At 40.6% G+C, this 22,998-nt stretch overlaps 1 protein-coding gene across 20 annotated transcripts in view; it reads left to right on the top strand.

Moving 5' to 3' along the window:
• The window catches only part of SRPK2 (SRSF protein kinase 2), a 256,095-nt gene that overhangs the window by 86,716 nt on the left and 146,381 nt on the right, over positions 1-22,998 (top strand). For 4 of the 20 annotated variants that reach the window (XM_023250282.2, XM_023250276.2, XM_023250281.2 and 1 more), the window contains exon 3: positions 12,813-12,876. The exons of 15 other annotated variants lie outside the window; for them this stretch is intronic. In XM_023250282.2, coding sequence (XP_023106050.1) covers positions 12,839-12,876 — 38 coding nt within the window. In that variant the 5' untranslated portion in view covers positions 12,813-12,838. Of the gene's footprint in view, positions 1-12,812; positions 12,877-13,425; positions 13,458-22,998 lie in introns of those variants that run through there. One more of the 20 variants, XM_019825362.3, reaches the window with a different exon arrangement.

Raw genomic sequence — 22,998 nt, forward strand, 5'->3', positions numbered from 1 at the left:
ATATTCTACCCTATGTAAGACGGACTTCTTTGTGTGGCGTGTAAGATGCTCTAGGGACAGACCCCACCAGTATCTCTCTTTATTTCCTACCAGTCTCTACTTGGCTCCTGCCAGCCACCAAAACAACTTGGATGGCCCACACGACAGGAGTCTCCGTAGCTTTGTTTGTGCCATTTTCCTGTTGGGAGTGGGCTTCTCTTCACCTGGCAAAGTCCTCCTAACGCTAGTGACAGATGCCTTCTTTGGCCATTCCCTTTCCCCACACTGATCATTTCCTCCCTGGAGGCTGGGCAGCGCAACACGCACCTGGGGATCTAGACTACAGAGCTAGGCCGCCAGGTTCTCATCCTGGCTCAGTGCCCTACTAGCTCTGGAATCTTTTTTTTTTTTTTTTAAATTTTTTTTTAATTAAAAAAAAATTTTTTTTTTCAACGTTTATTTATTTTTGGGACAGAGAGAGAGCATGAACGGGGGAGGGGCAGAGAGAGAGGGAGACACAGAATCGGAAACAGGCTCCAGGCTCTGAGCCATCATCAGCACAGAGCCCGACGCGGGGCTCGAACTCCCGGACCGCGAGATCGTGACCTGGCTGAAGTCGACGCTTAACCGACTGGCCACCCAGGCGCCCCATTTTTTTTAATTAAAATAAAATTCACGTTCCCCTTTTCACCAGTTTAAAGTTTACAAGTCAGTGGCTTTTAGCATATTTATACTATTGTAAAGACCTCGCCACTTCCCAATTCCAGATCATTTTTATCATTCTCAAAAGAAACTCTTTGTGCATTAGCAGACACTCCCCATTTTCCCTCCTTCCCTAGCCCCTAGATCTACTTTCTGTCTCTCTACATGTCCCTGTTCTGGACATTTCATGTAAGTGAAATGATACAATATGTGTTTTGTCTCTGGCTTGTTTCACTGTCCATAATGTTTTCAGGATTTATCCATGTGTTAGCATGTATCATTACTCCATTTTTCTTATGTATGGATATACCACATTTTGTTTATCTATTCATCAGCTGATAGATATATGGGTTGTTACTTTGGGGATATTACAAATACCACTTGTGTGCAGGTTTTTTTGTGAACAGTATGAACGTATGTTTTCAGTTCTCTTGGGTATATACTGAGGAGTGGAATTGTTGGGTCATATGGTAACCCTTTGTTGAACTTTTTGAAGAATTGCCAGATTGTTTTCCAAAGTAGTTCTGCCATTTAACATTCCCACCAACGGTATGTGAAGTTCCCAAATTCTCCACATCCTTGTCAATCCTTGTTGCCGTCTTTCTGATTACAGCCATCCTGGTGTGGGTATAAAATGATATTTCATTTTTGTTGTAATTTGTGTTTCCCTGATGACAGATGATGTTGAGCAGTTTCTCATGTGCTTCTTGGCCATTTGTGTGTTTTCTTTGGAGAAATGTCTATTAGATCCTTTGCCCATTTTTTAAATTGGGTGTTGTTTTTTTTTAAATTGCTGACTTTTAAGAGTTCTTTATATATTCTGGTTTCTGGTTCTTTATCGGATATGTGATGTGCAAATATTTACTCCCATTCTGTGGATTATCTTTTTTTTTCTCAATAAGTGTTTCTTGATTCACCAAAGTTTTTAATTCTTACGATGTTCTTCTGTTTTTTGTACTTTCTGTGTCATATTTAAGAAACGAGCCTAATCCAAAATAGTGAAGATATACATCTGTATTTCCTTTTAAGAGTCAAGTTTTAGCCTTTATATTTAGATTTTTGATCCATTTAGGGCTAACTTTTGTATGTACTGTGAGTTAGGAGTCCAATATTATTCTTTTGCATGTAGACATCCAGTTGTCTGGACCATGTTTTGGAGGCCATTCTTTTCTCGCCTAGTGGCCTTGGCACTGTTGGAAATCAGTTGGCTGTCATGTGAGGGTTTATTTCTGGACTCTGATTCTATTCCGTTGATCTATATGTCTTATCTTTATGCCAGTTTCACAGTGTTTTTTTTTAAATTTAATTAAAAAAAATTTTTTTAACATTTATTTTTGAGACAGAGAGAGACAGAGCATGAATGGGGAGGGGGGGGGTCAGAGAGAGAGGGAGACACAGAATCCAAAACAGGCTCCAGGCTCTGAGCAGTCAGCACAGAGCCCGATGCGTGGCTTGAACCCACGGACTGCGAGATCATGACCTGAGCCGAAGTCGGCCGCTTAACCAACTGAGCCACCCAGGTGCCCCTAAATTTAATTTTTTAAATGTTAATGTATTTTTGAGAGAGTGCACAAGCGAGCAAGCGTGGGGGGAGGGGCAGAAAGAGGGAGTCTGAATCCGAAGCAGGCTTCCAGCTCCTAGCTGTCAGCACAGAGCCTGACTTGGGGCTCAAACCCACATGCCATGAGATCATGACCTTGAGCCCCAGTTGGACACTTAATTGACTGAGACACCTGGGTTCTCCTTAATCACACTGTTTTGATTACTATAGCTTCATAATAAGTTTTGAAATCAAGATGTGTGAGTCCTCCAACTTTGTTCTTTTTTCAAGATTGTTTTGGCTATTCAGGGTCCCTTGAATGTCTAAATGAATTTAAGGGTCAGTTTGCCCATTTCTGGAAAAAAAAGGTATTGAGAATTTTTATAGGAATTGTGTGAATCTGTAGATCAATTTAGGGGAATACTGTCATTTTAATAATAATAAGTCTTCCAACTCACGAACACAGGATGCCTTCTCATTTAAGTCTTTAATTTCTATCAACAATGTTTTGTGTTTTTCAGTGCACAAGTCTCTGATTTCCTTTGTTAAATTTATTCCTAAGTATTGCATACTTTTTGATGCTATTGTAAATGGAATTGTTTAGGTCTGGAGGTTTTAGAACAATTTTTTGTATTACTATTTTTTTAATGTTTATTTATTTTGAGAGAGGAGAGAGAGAGAGCATGCACACACGCACGCACCTGCAGGGGAGGGGCAGAGAAAGAGAGAATCCCAAATAGGCTCTGTGCTGGCAGTGCAGAGCCTGACATGGGACTCTATCCCATGAACTGTGAGATCATGAGCCAAAATCAAGAGTTGGATGCTCAACTGACCGAGCCACCCAGACACTCTATTTTGGAAATTTATAAACGTCCAAAGCTTCAGTTTCCATGCATGTAAAATGGAAATTATGTTAAGTACCTACCTCTCCAGTTGTTGTGAGTTCATTCATGTAAAGGGCTCAGGTAGGCCAGATGGTTCAAGCTAAATGCTAAATATTGGGCTGTGAACTCCCTGAAGGGAGAAGTTTTGCCCTACATATTTTTTTATTTTTATTTCTTATAATTTTTCTTATTTTTAAAATAATTTTTAAATGTTTGTTTTTGAGAGAGAGAGAGAGGGAGGGAGGGAGACAGAGAGGCACTGTCAGCACAGATCCCAATGCAGGGCTTCAGACTTACAAACCATGAGATCATGACCTGAGCTGAAGTTGAACAGTTAACCAACTGAGCCACCCAGGTGCCCCGCCATACGTGTGTGTGTGTGTGTGTGTGTGTGTGTGTGTGTGTGTGTGTATTTTTTTTTTTTTTTAAGTTTAGGTGTTTATTTTTGGGAGGGGAGGGGCAGAGAGGTAGGAGGATAAAGGATCTGAAGCAGGCTTTGCACTGACAGCGGACAGCTCGATGCAGGGCTTGAACTCACAAACTGTGAGATTATGACCTGAGCCAAAGTCTGATGCTTAACTGACTGAGCCCCTCTGGTGCCCCTGCCCTGCATATTTTTGAGACATTCTTCCTCCCTCTGCTCGTGTGGCATCTAGTGCAGCACCTGTTGGTGATGAGGGAATGTGGAAGGGCGGACAGATTGGACTGCATCACATCAATTTCAGAATTGCAGTTCTGAAGTTTGAAAGTTAATGTGGATTGGGAGTTAGGGACTCTAATTCCTCCTTATACCTCATATTTTGATATGGCTTGTTTTCTTATACATGTAAATAAGCCTTGTACAATAATTTTACCTCCTCTTAACATAGTGAAATTACTTTTGAAGATGGTTGAACGGCCTTGGTTTACTACAGGAGTCAATAAAAGCAAGCATTTATTGCCTTGGTGAACTCACAGTCCTTTATGTGCCAAAATTGTAAATGAAATTAAAATGTCTTAATTTATGACATTGTAAGCCACAATATTAGAGAACCGAGTAGTTTCACTTGTATATTAATATCTAGTATGAAAAACTGTCTTTTAGTTAGGATTACAAAAATACTTCTTCTTCCGAGTAGTATTCTGTGTTGTAAATTCTAAAATTCATGTATCAGAAAATTGTACAAATGGTATTTATTTTATAAGCATAAAACAGAGAAAGCTTTAAACTTGATCTCATGGTGAAGGGGGAAGTTGGATCTCACCCTGAGTGTAACAGCTCAGTTATCTAAGAACTTGTGTTACTTCTTAGGTCTCCCCAACAGAGTCAGGGTAAGAGTGTCTTTGTTCTGTTTAGCAGCCTGGATTAACTATTAATGATACTGTGCTGTGGTGAGAAACCTGTAGACAGTTTTCAGGAATTAGTTTCATTACATTTCCTTGCTGATAGAAGACAATGATGGTGATGGTAATAAAATTAAGAATTTATTTAAACATTCATCTTTTCGTATTTTAATACATTTTTGTATTAAGTTGTCCTGGAATTCCTCAATATCAAAATAACAAAAGCACTGGTAACAGATACTGTCTGGAGGCCTGTGAAGTCTGAGCACACCCCTGCCGTGTCCAGTTGGGTGGTGCCGTGTCCAGCTGGTGCTGCAGACACAGCCAGGGCACCTGGTTCCCCTTCTCCCTGCCTCTTGCTTGCAGTTGCAGGCTTATGGGGGTAAGTGAGGATGGGAATCCCAGTTTGAGGGGATTGACCTGCTTTTCTTTCTAGAACTTGAAAATCGGGAACAAACTTTTCCTTTTAAACTGATGTTCCTTTTGCGTTATCAGTTGCACTCAGGGTAATTAGTTTAAGAAGTAACAGAAGGAAAAGTATTGCCTCTAGTAAATGAAATTTCTGATTAGTGGCAGCAGCAGCTACCTTGAAAGTTCAAATTGAAACCTAGCCAGCTGGAGACCACCTCCTTCCCCTCCTTGTCCCCGCCCCCTCCCACCCCCACCCCTTTGTGGAGTTTGGAGTGAACACAGTGTAGTCCGCTGGCCCATCACCCTGTTCAGAAGGCAGGATACTGGAAAAAGTCTCCTTTTAAGGAAGGGGTGAAATTGGGACTTTTATCTTGAAAAATAAAATGATTCTGAAAGTAAGCTTATTTATCAAAATTTGAATTCTAATGAAAAATAAGTACTGAATATTAGAATGAACAAAGAATGCATGAAGTGTTGATTGTTTTGGCATATATTTTTGTACTAAATTTTGTGTAATAACACGATTGGATATCTTATAATTTATAATGCAATTATAACGAAGGACATTTTTGCAGACTCTTCAAGAGTTTTATTATCTTCCCCGTTAGTCACTGATAATCAAATAATTGTCATTCTTGAGACACTTAGCATATTATTGTCCTTGTTGATTTTTCTCATCAATTACTGACCTTCCTGACTCCTTCTGTAGCCTCATTTGGGATTCTAACATTTCGTGAGTGTCTTCAGCCAGCCTTGTCAAATGTTGCATGTTTTGGAACGTATTTTCAGTTTTCACTTTGTTTTGGGTTTACATCTTATTTGAATTGTTGTTGGACTGTATGACCATCAGTGTGAGAGAGAGAAAGAAGGGGTTTGATAGATGGAGATGGAGACTGGGAATAACCAGGGACAGTTGTTTGAATGGCCATTTCATTAATGATTGCTTTTGTTTGCACAGTTTTTGCTTCTCTCTGTGTTCTTCTAACAGAAGGCTTGAATAATGAATGCTGGGACGGCAAGGACTCGTTTTTACACCCGACTGTCTTCATGGTGTTGGTCAGTTCATCACTGACCTTCCTAGACGTCTCAGAGTGCTTGCTTTACTCCTCCTTTATGAAGGGTCTCTTATGTGCCCGTCTCTTGAATTTTGCGTCAGGAACTCAATACTTGGTCCCAGAGGGTATTATCAGGGATTGACACTTGGGCCAGAAAAGCTGCTGCAGCCCCTGGTTTGCATTTACATGGGAGCCCCGTAGAGATACTTGCAGGCTTAAGTTGGAGACACCAAGAGAGAAGGCCGTAAGCATGCATGGTTGAGGCAGTAGGATCTGTGAACATGAGAAACAGAGAGAAGCAGTTAATTGGTAGTGACAGGAGAAATGGAATTAGGGTCAGAGAGGTGTTGAGTCCCCAGAATGGTGAAGCATTAAGGTGGAGAGCAATCCCTCTGAACACTTGGTAACATGAACTGAGTATCAAGAGCTGTTAAGAACAGATAAATGCCTCCACAGGCCTCACAGCCAGAATCTTGTTCTGTTCTTAACTTTTAGATGTTTTCTGGCAGTACTGTCTTATCCCCTGAGGTAAACTGAGCACATACCTGTTCCTTGCAGCCTGAAATGGCTCCAAATATACAGATAAAGCATTAATTTAAAATATCCTTTCTGGGCGCCTGGGTGGCTCAGTCGGTTAAGGTCTGACTCTGGCTTATGTCATGATCTCACGGTTCGTGAGTTCGAGCCCCACATCCGGCTCTGTGCTGAGGGCTTGCAGCCTGGGAGCCTGCTTCAGATTCTGTGTCTCCCTCTCTCTCTGCCCCTCCCCTACTCGCTCTCTGTTTTCCTTTGTCTCTCAAAAATAAACATTAAAAAAAAAATAATCCTCTTTATACCTGAAATAAAATCAGCTTTATGAATGGTCACGTAAAGAATTTGACAAGAGAGGAGTGCTTGGGGTGGCTCAGTTGGTTGAGTGTCTGACTTTGGCTCTTGTGGTCCGTGGGTTTGGGCGTTGCGTCGGACTCTGTGCTGGCAGCTCAGAGCCTGGAGCCTGCTTTGGATTCCGTGTCTATCTGTCTGTCTCTCTGCCCCTCCCTTGCTAGCACTCCATCTCTCTCTCAGAAATAAAAATAAACATTAAAAAAAAAAGCAATTTGGCAAGAGAAATTAAGTTTAGTAAATCTGTTGGAATAGCACCCATGGAGAAAGGATGTAGGTTTAAGAATTTAGGTAGAACTGTCTGCCCAGTTATTATATCTTAATTTCCATGTCTTAAAAGGAAGGGTCCCATGTGAGCTTGTGTTGGGCAGGTAGTGATGTAAAGGACATGGGAACATGTCCTCTCCACAGCATCCTGTGTGAGTCTCACACTACTGTTGCTCTTAGGATCCAGGTGGATTCAGGGCTGTGCACCTTTTCCCCCACACTGTCTGATCTTTGAAGCATATCCTTTATTGGACTTGGTTGTTTTTTAAATTGTTTGTTTTTTTGAGAGAGAGAATGAGAATGCACATGTGAACAGGGGAGGGGCAGAGAGAAAGGGAGAGTAACCACTCTTCCTGGTCTGGGTTCTCAGGGATGGTCTCAGCTCTGGACTCATAGCCGTAAGTGTTCCATGAGTCTTCAAACTCACGTTATTGAGTAGAAAACTAAATATTAGACATAGTAGGCCATTAACCGAAGAGCTAAAAGTGTTCATCTTTGCGAGGGATTTGAGTATCTTTTAAAGTGTGGGTACAATCAGAATAAAAGTTTTCATTTTATTCTGGATCTGTAGGTTGGATGAAAGAGAATGAGTGGGAGATCCTGGTGAATTGGTTTTTCCTTTTTGGTGTATAATGTGATGAATAGGAAGAGTATGATGTCACAGACTGACCAGTTGGTTTTTAAATTTTAATGTTTATTTATTTTTGAGAGAGAGAGAGACAGAGACAGAGACAGAGCGTGAACAGGGGAGGAGCAGAGAGAGAGGGAGACATAGAATCCGAAGGAGGCTCTCAGGCTGTGAGCTGTCAGCATAGAACCTGATGTGGGGCTTGAACTCATGAACCGTGAGATCATGACCTGAGCAGAAGTTGGACGCTTAACTGACAGGGCCATCCAGGTGCCCCAAGACTGACCAGTTGTTTTAATCAAGAAAGCTGACTAATAGTGATGATTTTAATTGATTGGAAATATGAGTAAATAGATTTAGAAGCTGGTTTAAAAAAATTTTTTTAAGTTTACTTATTTATTTTGAGAGATAGCACGAGCAGGGGAGGGGCAGAGAGGGAGTGAGAATCTCAAGCAGGCCCCAAAGTGTGAACACAGAGCCCAGTGCGGGGCTTGAACTCATGAATGCGAGATCATGACCTGAGCTGAAACTGAGAGTTTGATGCTTAACCGTCTGAGCCACCCAGGTGCCCCTAGAAGCAGGTTTTAAAGGATGCTGAATGTTCTGCTTGGGTTGCTAGGTCCTTGGAAATTTAGCTGTAGGTCTCAGAAATGGTAGTCTGGGCGAAGGTGAAAAGTGTTATTGCCACCAGTTGTTTATCTTTTTAGCCCTCAAATTTCTTCTTCATAAATTAATGTGGTTCAGCTAAGTGATGACCTCTGAGGACTCTTCTATCTCTGTAGTTGTTTGAATCTCTGATTGAGTAATTGTGTCTGGAAATGTATATTTAAGAATAAGGACACGAAGTTAGCTAGATTGAAACGTTGACTAGGATAGGCTAAGAGGACCATGAAAGAATCAACAAGTAAGTGTAAATTGAAATGAAACTTCAGGTCTCCATTCCTAAAGAAGCCCTGGTCTCGGGGAGTCAGACAAGTAGCGTATATATTTCAGTAATGTTGTCCTGCCGGTGTATGTGATATATAGAATTACAGCGGAGGTGAGCTGTGTTCCCTCTGGGGTGCAGAGGGGAGGTGGCGCGTGGGCTGAGATTAGAAAAGTGAGTTGGGTGTGCAAGGGAAGCACACGGGGCAGTGGCATCCCAGGGAGGGAAACTGCGTTCTAAGAAAACACTTGGTGGTGTGAGAAAGCATGGTGTGTTTAGGGAATCCCAGAGTAGTGCTCAGCAGTCCTGGAACATAAAATAGGTTGGAAGGGGAGAGTGGTGGTAATGATACCCCAAATGAGACAGGGGTGCTAGTCTGGAATCCTTCAAACATTCCAGACTCAGAAGGGCAATGCTGCTGCTGTTTGGGGAGATGTGAAGGTTGTACATAGGACATCTTAGATCGGGAAGTTGAAGAGTTGAGGTTTAGATGGTGGGTTCAAGGCATCTAGGGACCATGTAGGTGAAGATGTCTAGGAAGGGTGGAAGGATGCACAGTGCTGAGTTGCAGGAGAGAGTATTGGGCTCGAAGTTCAGGTTTGGTCACCATCAGTGTCATTTGGTTGTGGATGTCAGGGGAGCAGATTGGAAGAGTCGGTGAGTGAAAAGAGGGTCATGTGAGATAAGTATCTCCTACATTTAAGGTCTGGGTGAAAAAAGATGATCCAGCAAAGAACCTAGAGTTAGGAGGAGAATCAGAACACAAAAACATTAGAAAAACAAAGAAAAACTTAACATTGTCCCATAATGTTATTTAGAAATTAAAAGAACATGATGACAAAAAAAAAATCAACCATAATTTTAAATATGCTTATTCAAACTACACAAGTGCCACTCATTTATTTTCTTTGTGAAATAAAGAAGTGTGGCCTTAATACTCACTGGCCTGAATGAATAAAGGGGAGACCCTAGATGGTTGAATAAATATGTATTTATGGGGTTGTTATGATGGCCGCTTCGGAAGAACCTGAGGAGTGGTAGTGAAGAGAGTAATTTAGAATTGGTGGGGGTTGGTGGGGGTGTAGCATTTTAAAGTGTAACTATAAAAGCAGACTGGATCTCTACATCCGTTCATAGACTGAAATATGTTCTAGAAGGGTCCAAGATTTACATGCAAAGTGAATTACAAAGCGTTATTTGTGGAAAATGGGACGATTTTAAAAAACCGGTGTGGGGAAAGTCTAAATGTGACAGGAAGACCATCATTCATAAAGAGAAAGACCGGTGGACTTAATTGCAAAAAAATGAAGGATAGGGTCATAGATACTGTGAATAAAACACAAACTAATTTTGGGGGAATGTTTGTAGTGTGTGTAAGAGAGTGTGGTCACAGTAGATGATGCAAGTGATCAGAGGTTCAGAAGGCTGAGGTCCTTAGCCAAGGGTTTGTGGAAGTCCTACGAACGTGAACATCGAAGCCCCCCGGTACTATGGCAGGTATTGTGGTGGAGTAAGACTCAATGACATGGCTTCTGGGGTTCTCAATGGATGCGGGGAATAATTAGACCACGGATGGTATTGGTAAGGAGGAGTAGGTAGTAGACTAGAAATGGACCTTTTGGGGGGCGCCTGGGTGGCTCAGTTGGTTGAGCTTCCGACTTCAGCTCAGGTCATGATCTCACGGTTTCTGAGTTTGAGCCCCGCATCAGGCTCTGTGCTGACAGCCCGGAGCCTGGAGCCTGCTTCAGATTCTGTGTCTCCCTCTCTCTGCTCCTCCCCCACTTGCACTCTGTCTGTCTGTCTGTCTCTCTCTCAAAAATAAACAAACATTAAAAAAAAAAAAAAAAAAAGAAATGGACCTTATGGGCCTCAGAGGATACAATATTCATATAGTATTTGTAAACATTCCTGAATGTTTTAGTCCTTCAGGAACTAGAAACATATCTGAAGGTTTGAAGAAAATGTGCAAAACATGTTAGAAACCTGTCCATGTATTACTGGAAACCCTTTTGGCTTGGAGCTCTCAAAGCTTTAACTTTTCTTTCTAATGTTTGTAAGATGGGCATACACTTCCTGAGAACTGTGTGGTTTAAATTGGGTGTCTTTCAGCTTATGTGCACAGATGATCTGCACACTGAAGGGTGAATCTTTTGTCTTTTTGGAATGAACAATTACCATGATGAAGAAGGATTCAAGTGTAACCTCATTTCTGACATGGCTAGTTGATAAACTGAGAATTACACAGGGAGACTGAGATACAGATTAAAGTTAAATTTCCACATAAAATCAAACTATAGTGATAAAAAGCTGCATGTTGATGTTGATAGTAAGGAGAAAGTAGATCAAAACTGTGGACAAGCTCTTTAAAATAGGACAGACCTAGTATACCTCATTAACTCCTTCAACAAATATTTATTTAGGATTACTGTCCTTTGCTAGGCACTACTTAGCAGCAGACACAGGGCTTACTATATGGCAGGCACAACACTACATCTACATGACTTTCATGGATTACCGTATTTCATACGGCTCACAACAGCCCTTTACGAGCAGTTGCTATCCCCATTTTATAGGAGAGGAGATAGAGGCTTTTAGAAAGTCTCATTAATTTCCCCAAGGTCATAGGGCTGTTAAAAATGCTGGAGGAGCCTGCCTTCAGATCCAAGGCTGCTGGTGGCCAAGGCTGAGCTCTTCTTAAACACCGCTCTTTTTAAACCGGCGGAAGGGGCATTACTGAGCATTCTCTGTGGCACCCGGTGCCAGACTCTGTAATCCACGTAAGAATCCTCGAGGTAAGTTTCAGTATCATCATCTCGTCTTAACCACTGTGCTGTGTGCTCTCCCCAGTGGTTAGGTAGTTTGGCCAGAGCTGTGGTAGATTCTGTTCTCTAAACGGACGTTCATGCCAGCTTTATAGTGCCCGTTGGATGAAGTTGTAAGCTTAAACAATTCGGAAATCCCTTATTTGAACAACATTGAAAAAGATATTTCTGAACAGGTCCATTGTATCTTATGCAACTAATTTGTATTCCCTTTTCCTATTCCTTTGATTTCTGTAGTCAAGATTCTTACAAATTAAAATGTGTTTTACCCCTAAGAAAAAAAATACCCTGAAACTGTTAGCTCTACTTTGATATCCTGAGACTGCCTATAGCAGTATGTCAGTGGCCAGGTGTTTTATTTTTGGTATGTGAACTTTTTATTATGCATGGGAATAGGAGTGGGAAAACGGCTTTGCGTGTGAAATAGTTTGGGTAATGGGACCATGTCAGTTTTATTCACGTAAAATTACGTGCTTTTCGGTCAGTCATTAGTATTTTTAAAGGAAATGTGTTAGGTTTTATTTTCCTTCTCTTTTCCTTCTCCCTTTTATTTTTACCTCTCCTTTGCTTTTGGTCTGTTATCTCTGTCTCTCTTTTTTTTTTTCTTTTCCTCCAAATCAGTATCAGCAATTATCTTTTAATTAAATTGAATTGGCGCTTACATTTCTGTTGCAGATGGCATTGTCAGTCCTTTCCTAAAAGGACAAGTATATTATCTGCTCGGTAACTGGGTGTTGCTGTTCACTTGTGCTGTACTGCGAAGGAGGAGGGGAGAATTAAGGTGTAAAATACAAGTCTTTTTCTGAAGGAGTTAAGGACAAGATGTTAAACACATTCTTTAACTAAAGACGGTCAAGAAATTCTAAGAAAGGTTAAAAAAATTTTGATCTATAAATTGGGGTTCTGGTTTAATATTTCATTCTTAAGTGACAAAAATGATTCACTGAGCCATATTTTTCAGGGCTGGTGAAATAGAAGTAGCCCAGGGTTGCACATCTGTTCTTTACAGCCTGTAACTTTATTATCCAGGCTTCTCAGATTATCCAGTGTACCCAGTCCAGTTGTGAGCATTTCTTGTTTGTATTTTAGTTTGCTGCATTTGAAATCTTCTTGCAGAGCCATGCTGGTTCTACCTTAAAAAAGAAAACACCCCTCCGCTTAAAAGAAATGGTACTTCCTGCTTTCATAAACAGTCATGTGCATAGTTTAGCAAGGCCTGGTGCCTCTGGAGCTTTTCCCTTTATAGCACCATCGAATCCCAGTCCTAACAGAAGTACTGCGAATCTTGTGGCCTCTTTTTGAACAAAAGGGATCAGAGACGAAAAATCTGTTGATATAAAGCTTGAAAGCAAGAGCAGGCAATCTTGGTTGTGAATATTTTCTGATTTTTCCAGAAATCAAGCAGAAGATTGAGCTGCTGATGTCAGTTAACTCTGAGAAGTCGTCCTCTTCAGAAAGGTACAGCTACATCTCTTGCATGAACAATTAATGGTGTAGCATTGCTAAGAAACAAGCAGGACGTATTTTTTTCTTGTCAAGTTTGCTGTATAACGTATCGTACTGCATGCCGGTCATTGTGCTGTGTCGAAGATGTGTATTTGGGCAGGCTGTTCTGCTTTTACAAAGGGTAATTGATTTTTTAAAAAATAGTGAAGCTTAATCAGCTGCAGCATGCACACCATCGCACAGCAGAGCGCTAGTTCATGTGTGACAGCTGTTGAAGGCTTTAAAAAATAATTTACTTCGCTACAAAACAAAAATCTTGCTTTCTTTAAGGAAATATTAGTATTAGATTTTCTTTCTATGTTTGGAGATGGTTGCTACACAAAATCACATTATTTGTAAGATCTAGGTTAAAAATACTTGGCTTTTGGTGTAATAAATATTTTCTTATATGGAAAGGGAGTGCCATTTGTAAATAGCTTAGGAATTGCAAACCCACAGATTAGTCACATTCTGAAAGAGAGATATGATGCTTCTTCAAGTCTGTGCTAGGAAATGGAACAGTCACTGCATGCAGTAATGGTTCATGCCTGCAGGTAAGGACAAAATGACTCAGAAGTATTTTTAAAGCAATTATTTTGTCTGTCAATCAAATGATTATACCTGTAAGGAGATATTTCCTTAAAATGGCTATTTTACTTAATAAGTGGAATAAAGGTAATTTTATCTCAAGCCAGAAATGAGGCTAATAATATAGTTGCCTATATTGGTATGTAAATACTGTGTTCACTTCTCTTTGCCAAAATTGTGTATACTACATAATGTTTTAAATGGAGGTTCTTGGGCATATAGTTGATGCTTACCCTTCTCTTGGTTACCTAATAGTTCATATTTTATGCTGATATTTTATTTTGAAGGTGTGTTGATTTGTCTCGTCCATGGTTAGTTTTGAGGTTATCTTTTTCATAGATTTAATATTTAGGAAAATATTATGGAGACATGATTTAGTACTTGAGGAAGATAGAGGAAAAGCACTGGGGGGAAAAATGAGGCAAACAGCCTACCATGGTAAAATGGATTTAATTAAAGTACACTAGTGTATGGAGGACATGATCTGATGGCAAAATGATGACATTAAATCGATTTATTAGTGTAATTAGGGGAAAGACTTCTGGCTATAATTTAGGGCATTACAAATAAGATGTTAACTGCTTTCTTTAGAAATTGAAAATAGAAAAATTTCTTCACATTTGTGTTTATTTTCATGTAGCTTCTAACTCCTGGTTTGTGGCTAGCCATCCGAGTTTTTAAACATTCTGTTTGCTGAGATGAAAAACAATCTTCAGCCTTGTGAATGTTCAGCCAGTAAAATGGTGGTGTTGGGAAGGGGAGAGGGTGGTGGTGTAAATAGTGAGCGGTCCGGGCGCCAACTGTGATGTTGGAGTTCTGTTACCAGGGAAGAGCATTCTCAATGGGATGGCAGCAATGATTATGTTAGCTTTTTTGAGTAGCATGAATTCTCTATTGATAAATTGGATGTTGAACAGAATGGAAGAATATTAGTGAGAAACAAGTTAGGAATGGATGAGGTTTCTCTAGTTAAAGGAAAGATTCTAAAATATTTTGGTGATTACATTTACTTAATATTATTATAACAATAATAATTTATTATTTTTTAAATCTTTATACCTAAGATCCTGTAGTTAAATTTGATGGAAACGGAGGATGCATGTGGTCATGGTTTTAAAGTTCAGAAACCAGCCACTATGCTTGTGACAGCTTTATACACAGTTTTACCAGAGCTTGCTTGCTTTGTTTGTTATTCTTTTGGGGGTGCTTAGACATGTATATGGCAGTTGTGATATGCTGACTTAATGGGTGATAAATCTAATTTATGGGTCAGCCAACACTTTGCAAATGTAGAAGTTGTTTCATTAATGTAAATACATTAAAAATAGAAGTTACTTCTTTTTTCTCCTCTTTGTAAAAGGCATACAGTGACGAGTAGTCAAATGATTTGTCTTTTCAATGTGTTTCAAAGAATTCGAAAAGCAAGAATGTAAAGTTAAAAAAAATTCATAGCCTAGTAGTGCTATATCCTGCTCACGCATTTCTATCGTATCATGTAACATTACCATCACATTCTTCATTCAATTCCTTGTTCACCGGTTACTTAATTTTAAAAGTCTTCGACTTTTTTTTTTTTTTTTTAAGCTGTTTGAGTCAAGGCCTGAATTCAGCTATTTGGAATTTACATATGGTCAGTATTCCACATGGTTTTTTGGGTAGAAATGATGAAGAAACCCTGCTTCTTTAAAAGAGGGGAGAAGCTGCTTTGCAAGAAACCAAAACTTACCATTTGGCACAAATGATTTCGTTCACTGTCTGCAGGATAGAATGATCTTTTGATATTTCAGACCACTGAGTGGAGTGGAAATGCAACATTTTTATAAGTAAAAATATAATAACTATAAACAGCAATGTGATGTTCCTAATAATTCTTCCATCTCCTATTTTTAACCCGCTTAGTGAGAATTGCTAGTGCTGTGTGACAGCTAGTATTGGTTGAATTAATTCTTGCTCAGACAGTTTTGTAAAACGGGAGAAACAAAACAAAAAATAAATTTATTTCTGTAGACTTAGGGTTCTTCATTGAAGAATACGATTTGAAGCAGTGTATGGAATTTTGAAAATTGTTTTGGAACCTAAATTAGAAAATATGTTTTCCTAATGGATCTCAATACCACCTTGAGATTTAAGATTGTATTTTTGCCTTTAAAAGAAGAGTGGAGATCCATCTAAATGTTCTTTTGTAGGGGAGGTGGGGAGTACTGTTCAGAATGGCTGACTCAGGGGACAAAGTCCAGTGGAGTGACAGAAAGTTATAATTCTATTTTTTGGTTTTATATTTCAGAGAAAGGGGAAAATGTCAACTTACTCAATTATTAAGGACAGAGAATATTATTGAATGAATTAAAAAGACAAAAACAAATGATGCCTGATTTGTATGTTATTACCAGCTAAGAGGAACACGTATCCGTTGCAAGAGAGCCCCCTTCTGCAGATTTTAGGAGCACATCCTACTATGAGTATTTGCTTTTTAATTGCTGCCTGTTGAATGAATGAATGTATTCATCTTAAACATGGTAGTGACAGGGCCAGGCACAGTTTTACTTCCTCACCTACCCCCATTTAATGAAAAAAAGAAAGCTGTGAACATTTATTTGATATAAAAACTAGGTTTTCAAGTTTTTGTTTCTTCTTGACTTAGCCATAACACTTCTGGGATTTGGAAATTTATGGAGTGGAGTAGGTGGGAAAGAGGAGGAAAAGGAGTAGTAATCATGATAATATCTAGAAAAAAGATAATCATTTCTTAAACATTTCCACATGCAAGTTTTAAGTGAGGAGAGAGAGAGAGAGAGAGAGAGAGAGAGAGAGAGAGAGAGAGAGAGTGTGTGTGTGTGTGTGTGTGTGTGTGTGTGTGTGTGTGTGTGTCTGGCTGGCTGGCTGGCTGGCTGTCTGTCTGCTGTGGGGAAGACTCTGGCAAATCAACCTCAAAAGATCCTGAGTGAGCAGAAGGCACTTTGCTCTATTAAAATTTTGGACAAACTGTGTTGCTACTTCTTCAGTGAACTCATGAACAAAATTGGACAATTCTTTATCAGTGAGAAGAGTTGAGCCCAGAGTGCTCAGAGAGAGGATTCCCAGTGTTTCCGGGCTGACTCCAGGGAGGCCTGTGGAGTTTGTGAGGGGAAGGAAGGTCTCGAGAAGCTGGGGAACCTATTTTCACACAAAGCTTTGGTCACATTTGCTCTTGTGAAATGTAAATGTTATTGTAATTAATAAAGTTCACAGTCAGTCAAAAGTTGTTGTAATTAATAAAGTTCACAGTCAGTCAAAAGTTAACTAAGTAGCAGTGCCTACTATTGTATTTTCTCAGGTAACATAATAAAAGGATAATTTCGCACTTGCATGAGAGACAGAGAGAGGGAGGGAGGTTGAGAGAGAAAGAGATATTTTGGTGATTAAAGGGATCTTTATCCTGGAAGAGATAGGAAGTGCAAGCCTGGATCATTAGCATCCCACTTGAATTTAGAAATTGCTAGCTGCTTTTTTTTCAGGAGGAGAGAGAAAGGAAGAGGGAGAAAGTATCATAAAAATATTTATGCTATGGCCTATATCCTGCCACTGTTGTGTAAACAGGATTGGTAAGAAAGGTTAGAGATTGTTGCCCCTACCCCAGTAGAAGAGGGGCATTTGAAACACATAAAGAACCTGTGCTATTTTTGTGTGTGTGTTTTAATTCCTTTTCTTATTTTGGAGCCTCTTAAGTGAAAGAAAAAAGGGCATATGATAATGATGCGTGGTTGCAGAAAGCAGAAAGAGAAGCCTGGAAGAATAAGGGGAATGGGAGGGAAAACAAAAACATCAGGATGGGACCACCTGGAGAAAGAAGTAAGTGTAGGATATTTGGTGGAAAAGGATCCAGGACCAAGGCGTCTTTTATTTGCTCTTATGTTGAACGTATTTTCCTCCATGTCTCTATGGTGTGAACTAAGAGCAGTCATGGAGGATAGCCAAATTTTATTAAAAATTCCCTCTTCTGGGGCGCCTGGCTGGCTCACTCAGTAGGTCGAGATGCGACTTTGATCTCAGCGTTGTAAGTTTGAGCTCCATCGTTGGGTGTAGAGATTACTTAAAAATAAACAAATAAATCTTAAAAAAAAAAAGTTCCTCTTCATTGTAGTGAAGAGGCAGAGGTAGTTAGTGGTGACGGTTTCTCCCTTGCTCATGCTCACCTCTGCCTCCGTCTGTGTTGCGGGTGTACTTGAGAACCACTTTCTCTGAGGAAAGATGACCGTGGCTGGTTGTGTTTTCTCCCTCCGCTCAGTCCTTATGCTTTCTGCTGTTTTCATTTAGTGTTAGTAATATGTTTATTGAAGATATATATGGGAAAGTGCACAGATCATAGATCATTATGAAATCCAATTATTTTTTTCTCTTTTGTTGTTTATGTTTTATGTGTTGTATCTAAGAAACTCTTGCTAAGCCCAAGGTCACTATGATTTTCTGCTAGGCTTACCTAAAAAAAGTTTTTGACTTTTAATATTTTAAGACTTTGATTCATTTTGGGTCTTTTTAAATTTTGTTTGTTTATTTAGAGAGAGCGTGTGTGCACACTTGAACAGGAGAGGGGCAGAGAGAGAGAGAGAGAGAGAGAGAGAGGGAGGGAGGGAGAGGGAGAGAGGGGATCCCAAACAGGCTCTGCACTGTCAGCACACAGTCCGATGCGGGGCTTGAACTCGTGAACCGTTGAACTCGTGACCTGAGCCCAAATCGGGTGCTTAACCGACTGAGCCACCCAGGCGCCCCTATCTTGGGTCTTACTTAGTATTAAGATAAAGATGAGGTTATTTCCACATCTGACTGTTCAATTATATCTGCCCTTGAGTGTTACATGCAAATAGAAACCCTCCGTACACGCGTTACGTTGCGCTACGCTCTGTTTGTGTGCAGCAGCGGCAGTTCCGTCTCCTTGCTGTGCGGTATTCACTTGAATGTGCCTCGCTTTATGTATCCATTCTACTACTGATGGGCATGCGGGACGTCTGCAGTTTGTTAGGATTGCCGCTCCTATGAGCATTTGTACACCTGTCTTCTGGGGAGTGGATCTATGCCTGCACTTCTGCCCTGTGTGTACCTGGGAGCACAGTTGCTAAGTGTTAGCGGACACTGCCAGTTTTCCAAAGTGAATGTGCTAGTATGCACTCACACCAGCCTGCCCCAGGTCCTTGTTCGCTTGGTACGGCGCATATCCTTTACCTCTGCCTTCCCATGTCTTTTCCCTTCCCCTTTTCTTTCTCTCTGTTAGAATACTGATGGGTCAGGGGCCTGGGTGGCTCAGTCAGTTAAGCATTTGACTCTGGATTTCGGCACAGGTCATGATCTCACAGTTTGTGAGTTCAAGCCCCGCATCAAACGCAGCTCCACAGAGCCTGCTTGGGATTCTCTCCTTCTCTCTCTGCCCCTCCCCTCCCCTCTCTGTCTCTGAAAATAAATACAATAAACTTAAAAAAGAAGAATTCTGATAAGTGTGCCAGTGTGAACGGGCAGAATTAGATGCAGATAAGGGCAGAATTTTTGAGGAGAAGTAGATGCAGATAAGGGACTGTTTCTGAGTACCAGCTTTCATGAAGGAGATCAGAGCTAAAAGTGGAGACCAAATGGGAACCAGCCACGAAGTGTAGTCAGTCATCTGAGGTACTGCCCTCCCACTGACTGATTCGGAACTGGATCTGAGAGGCCACAGCTGTTACCATTAGTTTTCAGACCTGGTTTGAATACCAAAATTATTTCTTTATTTAAGCCTTATTAGAAGCCTGTCATGCAAAACAGAAAAGAAAAGCTTGGGGTGAGAACCAGGGAAGTAATCTGGGCCTCAGTTTTGGTGCTCAGCCATCCCATCCTTGAGAGCCCTTCCGTCGACCTCCAGTCTTCTTAAACCCTTCAGGTGGACCACCTTGGGTCTGACCAGGCAATTATGACATTTTTGATATGTCCCAATCAAAAATAAATTTTTTTTAATGTTTATTTATTTTTGAGAGAGAGAGAGGAGACAGAGTGCGAGCAGGGGAGGGGCCTAGAGAGAGGGAGACCCAGAATCTGAAGCAGGCTCCAGGCTCTGAGCTGTCAGCACAGAGCCCGATGTGGCGCTTGAACGAACTCTCGAACAGTGAGATCATGACCTGAACCGAGGTCGAATGCTTAACTGAGCCACCCAGGCACCCCTGTATGTTCCAATCTTATATCAACTTTTTATAGTGTTAAATTTGTAGAGTGTTACATTTCATATTGTTCATAGTCTCTAAAATTTCAGTATCCTATGTCTGAATAAAATTGTACTAGTGTCTTTTAATTTCTGTTAGGAAAACAAAACAAACCTGGACAATTAGCTGAGCTTCCTTCCTGTTGGTCATTACTTATGTGGTCTAGATGCAGTAATTGCTAGGTTATTTTGTTTGTTACCAATTTAAACTTTGATTCTGACACTTCTTTGGAGGGTTGCCACATCACAGCCCGCACAGACCTTTGAGAACACCAGTCTGCTCAGGCCAGGTCACTCTCCACTTTACATACCCCTCAGCCCTCTTCCCACTGTTCTTGGCATAAAGGAAAACTCTGTATCTGGGTCAGTGAGCACCCACATTCTCCATCCCAACCGCAGACTCCTCTGACTCCAGTCCTGTCTCCCTTGCTTTGCTCTTTCGCTGCTCCTATCCTTCCCATCTCAAGGAAGCCCTGCCTAGGTCAAATTACACTTGTTATAAGCCCTTCCAGAACCATGTACCTCTCCTTTGTAGCATTTGTCACAGCTGCTGTTTGACAGAGGGGAGTATCAATGACATTTGGTCTACTTACTGGTGTACTATTAGCCCTGACTTACGATCTTAAATATAGAAGTGTTTTCATTAGAGAATATTTTTATATCATCATTTGCAGCTTGCAAATTAGGAACCTTACGGGAAGACCTTTTTTGGTATAGAGGGAGTCATTTATTTTTATGGTATTGTTTTAGATTAATAAAGTATAGCTGTACGTGGTCATAGTTATATATAATCCTATGTTGTCATTTGTAGTCATAAGCTAATTTAACTTGAAGTGTCAAGGTTACAAATCTTAGGTTTTTCTATCACCATAAAAATGCACAGTTTGTTATTACATATATACTTTTTACGTTTGTTACAATGTAAAATGGACGTTAAAGTAAATCTGAACGCTTCCCATCTCTTTGCCAAACTGGTAACATCAAACCAGAGCCCTTCATCTCCCAAATGTCAGTATTGTGTGTATCACCTCAGTGCTCTTTGTCGTGGTTGTACTCCATCCTTTACTGTTACTTAATATCATGTTCTTTGTGTTTAGTTGTGGCAAGATGCACGTAACATAAAATTTGTATAATGCTTTTTAAAAGTTAATTTTCTTTAAAAAGAAATCTCTGTATCCCTACCAGAACCTTTAAAAACAATTACTGTTAAATCCTGTCCAGATTCTGTTGTCTGATAAAGGCTTAGGCCTGTGCCATATGCTCCCTCTGTTTACAAGGGAAATTAAATTGGCAAGTGTCATAAAGGAGCTTAAGTGTATGTGTTAGCACCAAAGTGAGACATGCTGTTTGATATACTCAGACAGACTGAAAGAAGTTGGGAAAAGCGTCACTTTCTCAGTGTGCGGTTCGTTGTAATTCAGTCCCAAGTCCCAGGTACCGTATTACCTAATGTGGGTTTGTACCCCAGCAGCAGCACTTCCTCTTCCCTGTGGGGTCTGCCCCCCCCCCCCCGCCCCAGATGGTAGATCAGGGAAGTTTTGAACAAATGTGCACTGCTCTTGTAAGAATAACAATGACAACAATAAAAAATAACTCTCCTTCTAACAGTCATATTGCAGATTCCCTTTGGAGCAGAATTCCTTATGTGCCAATAGCTGGAAGAAATTAAAGACTGATTTTAGTGTAGCTTACATTTGTCATCCATCCGTCTTCTGTGCGTCCATCCAGCATTTATCAGCAGCGGCTGTGCACTGCCCACTCAGTGATTGGGAAATCAGGGGCCAGCAAAGGCAGCACAGAAGCCTAGGCTCTGTGTAGAAGAGGCTTTGGTGGGTGGCCTCCCCCTCACCTAACTTGGGCAGTTTCGTGGGCATCTAGTCATGGACCACACCAGTGGGAAGCTCTTGGCATTTGTTGAAAGAATTACAAATAACCAATAATAGCATTTTGGGTGAACTTACATTGAGGCTAGAGCTGTATACAGTGTAAGGGTTACAGACATTTGCCAAAGGCAAATAGTGATGCTTTTGAGACGAGTGAGGACCAAGGGCCAGATGCAGACTCTAGAACGCTAGAGACCACAAACCCATGTAAAGAGCTAGCTGCTGCTATACTGAATTAAAACGAGGGGAAAAGAGACTGAAAACTGGGGAGAAGGAGGCCAGAGAACTCCCATCCTTTCATATTCTTCTTCAAAGTCTAAAATAAAACACAGGTACCTGGGTAGCTCAGTCGGTTAAGCGTCAGACTTCAGCTCAGGTCATGATCTCAAGGTTCATGGGTTCGAGGCCTGCGTTGGGCTCTGTGCTGACAGCTCAGAGCCTAGAGCCAGCTTCAGATTCTGTGCCTCCCTCTCTCTCTCTGCAGCACCCCCCCCCCCCGCCGTCTCTCTCAAATACAGACATTAAAAATAAAACAAAATTGTCTTTGTAAATTACTCTGCACATTTATGGTAGCAAAGCTATTGGAAATAAATGGTTTGCAGTATGAGAGTATTAAATTTGTTATAGTTTATCCAGTGTAAGGAATATGCTACAGAGATTAAAACATGATGTAGAAGATTTAATAACAGTGTTATTAAAAGGCATTGTAGAAAAACAAGAAAGGTGAAAAACAGGCGATAAAAAACTACTAAAGGTGTTCCCACTTCTGTAAGCCCAGAGTGTGTGAGGCTGTGTGTGTATGTGTGTATGTATAAAAAGAGCCTGTGCACACAAATAACATGGTTTGCAAAGACACACCGCATGAAGCTATGATGCCTGGTACGGTTACACATCTGTCCTTTTGCTTGTAGGTATGTGGTGCAGTTTTTGTAATGCTGTGTTTTTGAGATCACATGTTTGTAAAGAACCCGTGTTCCTCCAAAATAAATAAGTAAATAAAGAGGTGGTTGTGGATCAGCTCTTGCTGGCTACTGCCATGTGGAAATCCAGGCCAAATTTTGCCAGCCTTTGTGATTTTTGTGAGTAGTTGACTACTTTTTTCTGTCAGAGCTCTCATTTTAGTCTTATTTATTTATTTATTTAGTTAGTTAGTTAGTTAGTTAGTTAAAGATTTTTACTTAGAAGTAACCTCTACCCGTGGGGCTTGAACTCACAACCCCGAGATCAAGAGTTGTTTCCCCCACTGACCGAGCCAGCTGGGAGCCCCGGATCTCTCCTTTTAAATGATGGCACAAATTAAAAAACAAAACAAAAACTCGTGCCAGCCTCAAAAGAAAAGAATGTCTGCCATCTAAATTCAGCTCATGGTAAACAGTTTTCTTCTGTGCTGTATAGCACATTGATTTACAATCTGTGAGCCACAGA

The sequence above is a fragment of the Felis catus genome, chromosome A2, assembly GCF_018350175.1.
Source record: "Felis catus isolate Fca126 chromosome A2, F.catus_Fca126_mat1.0, whole genome shotgun sequence".
In the NCBI taxonomy this organism is placed as follows: Eukaryota; Metazoa; Chordata; class Mammalia; order Carnivora; family Felidae; genus Felis; species Felis catus.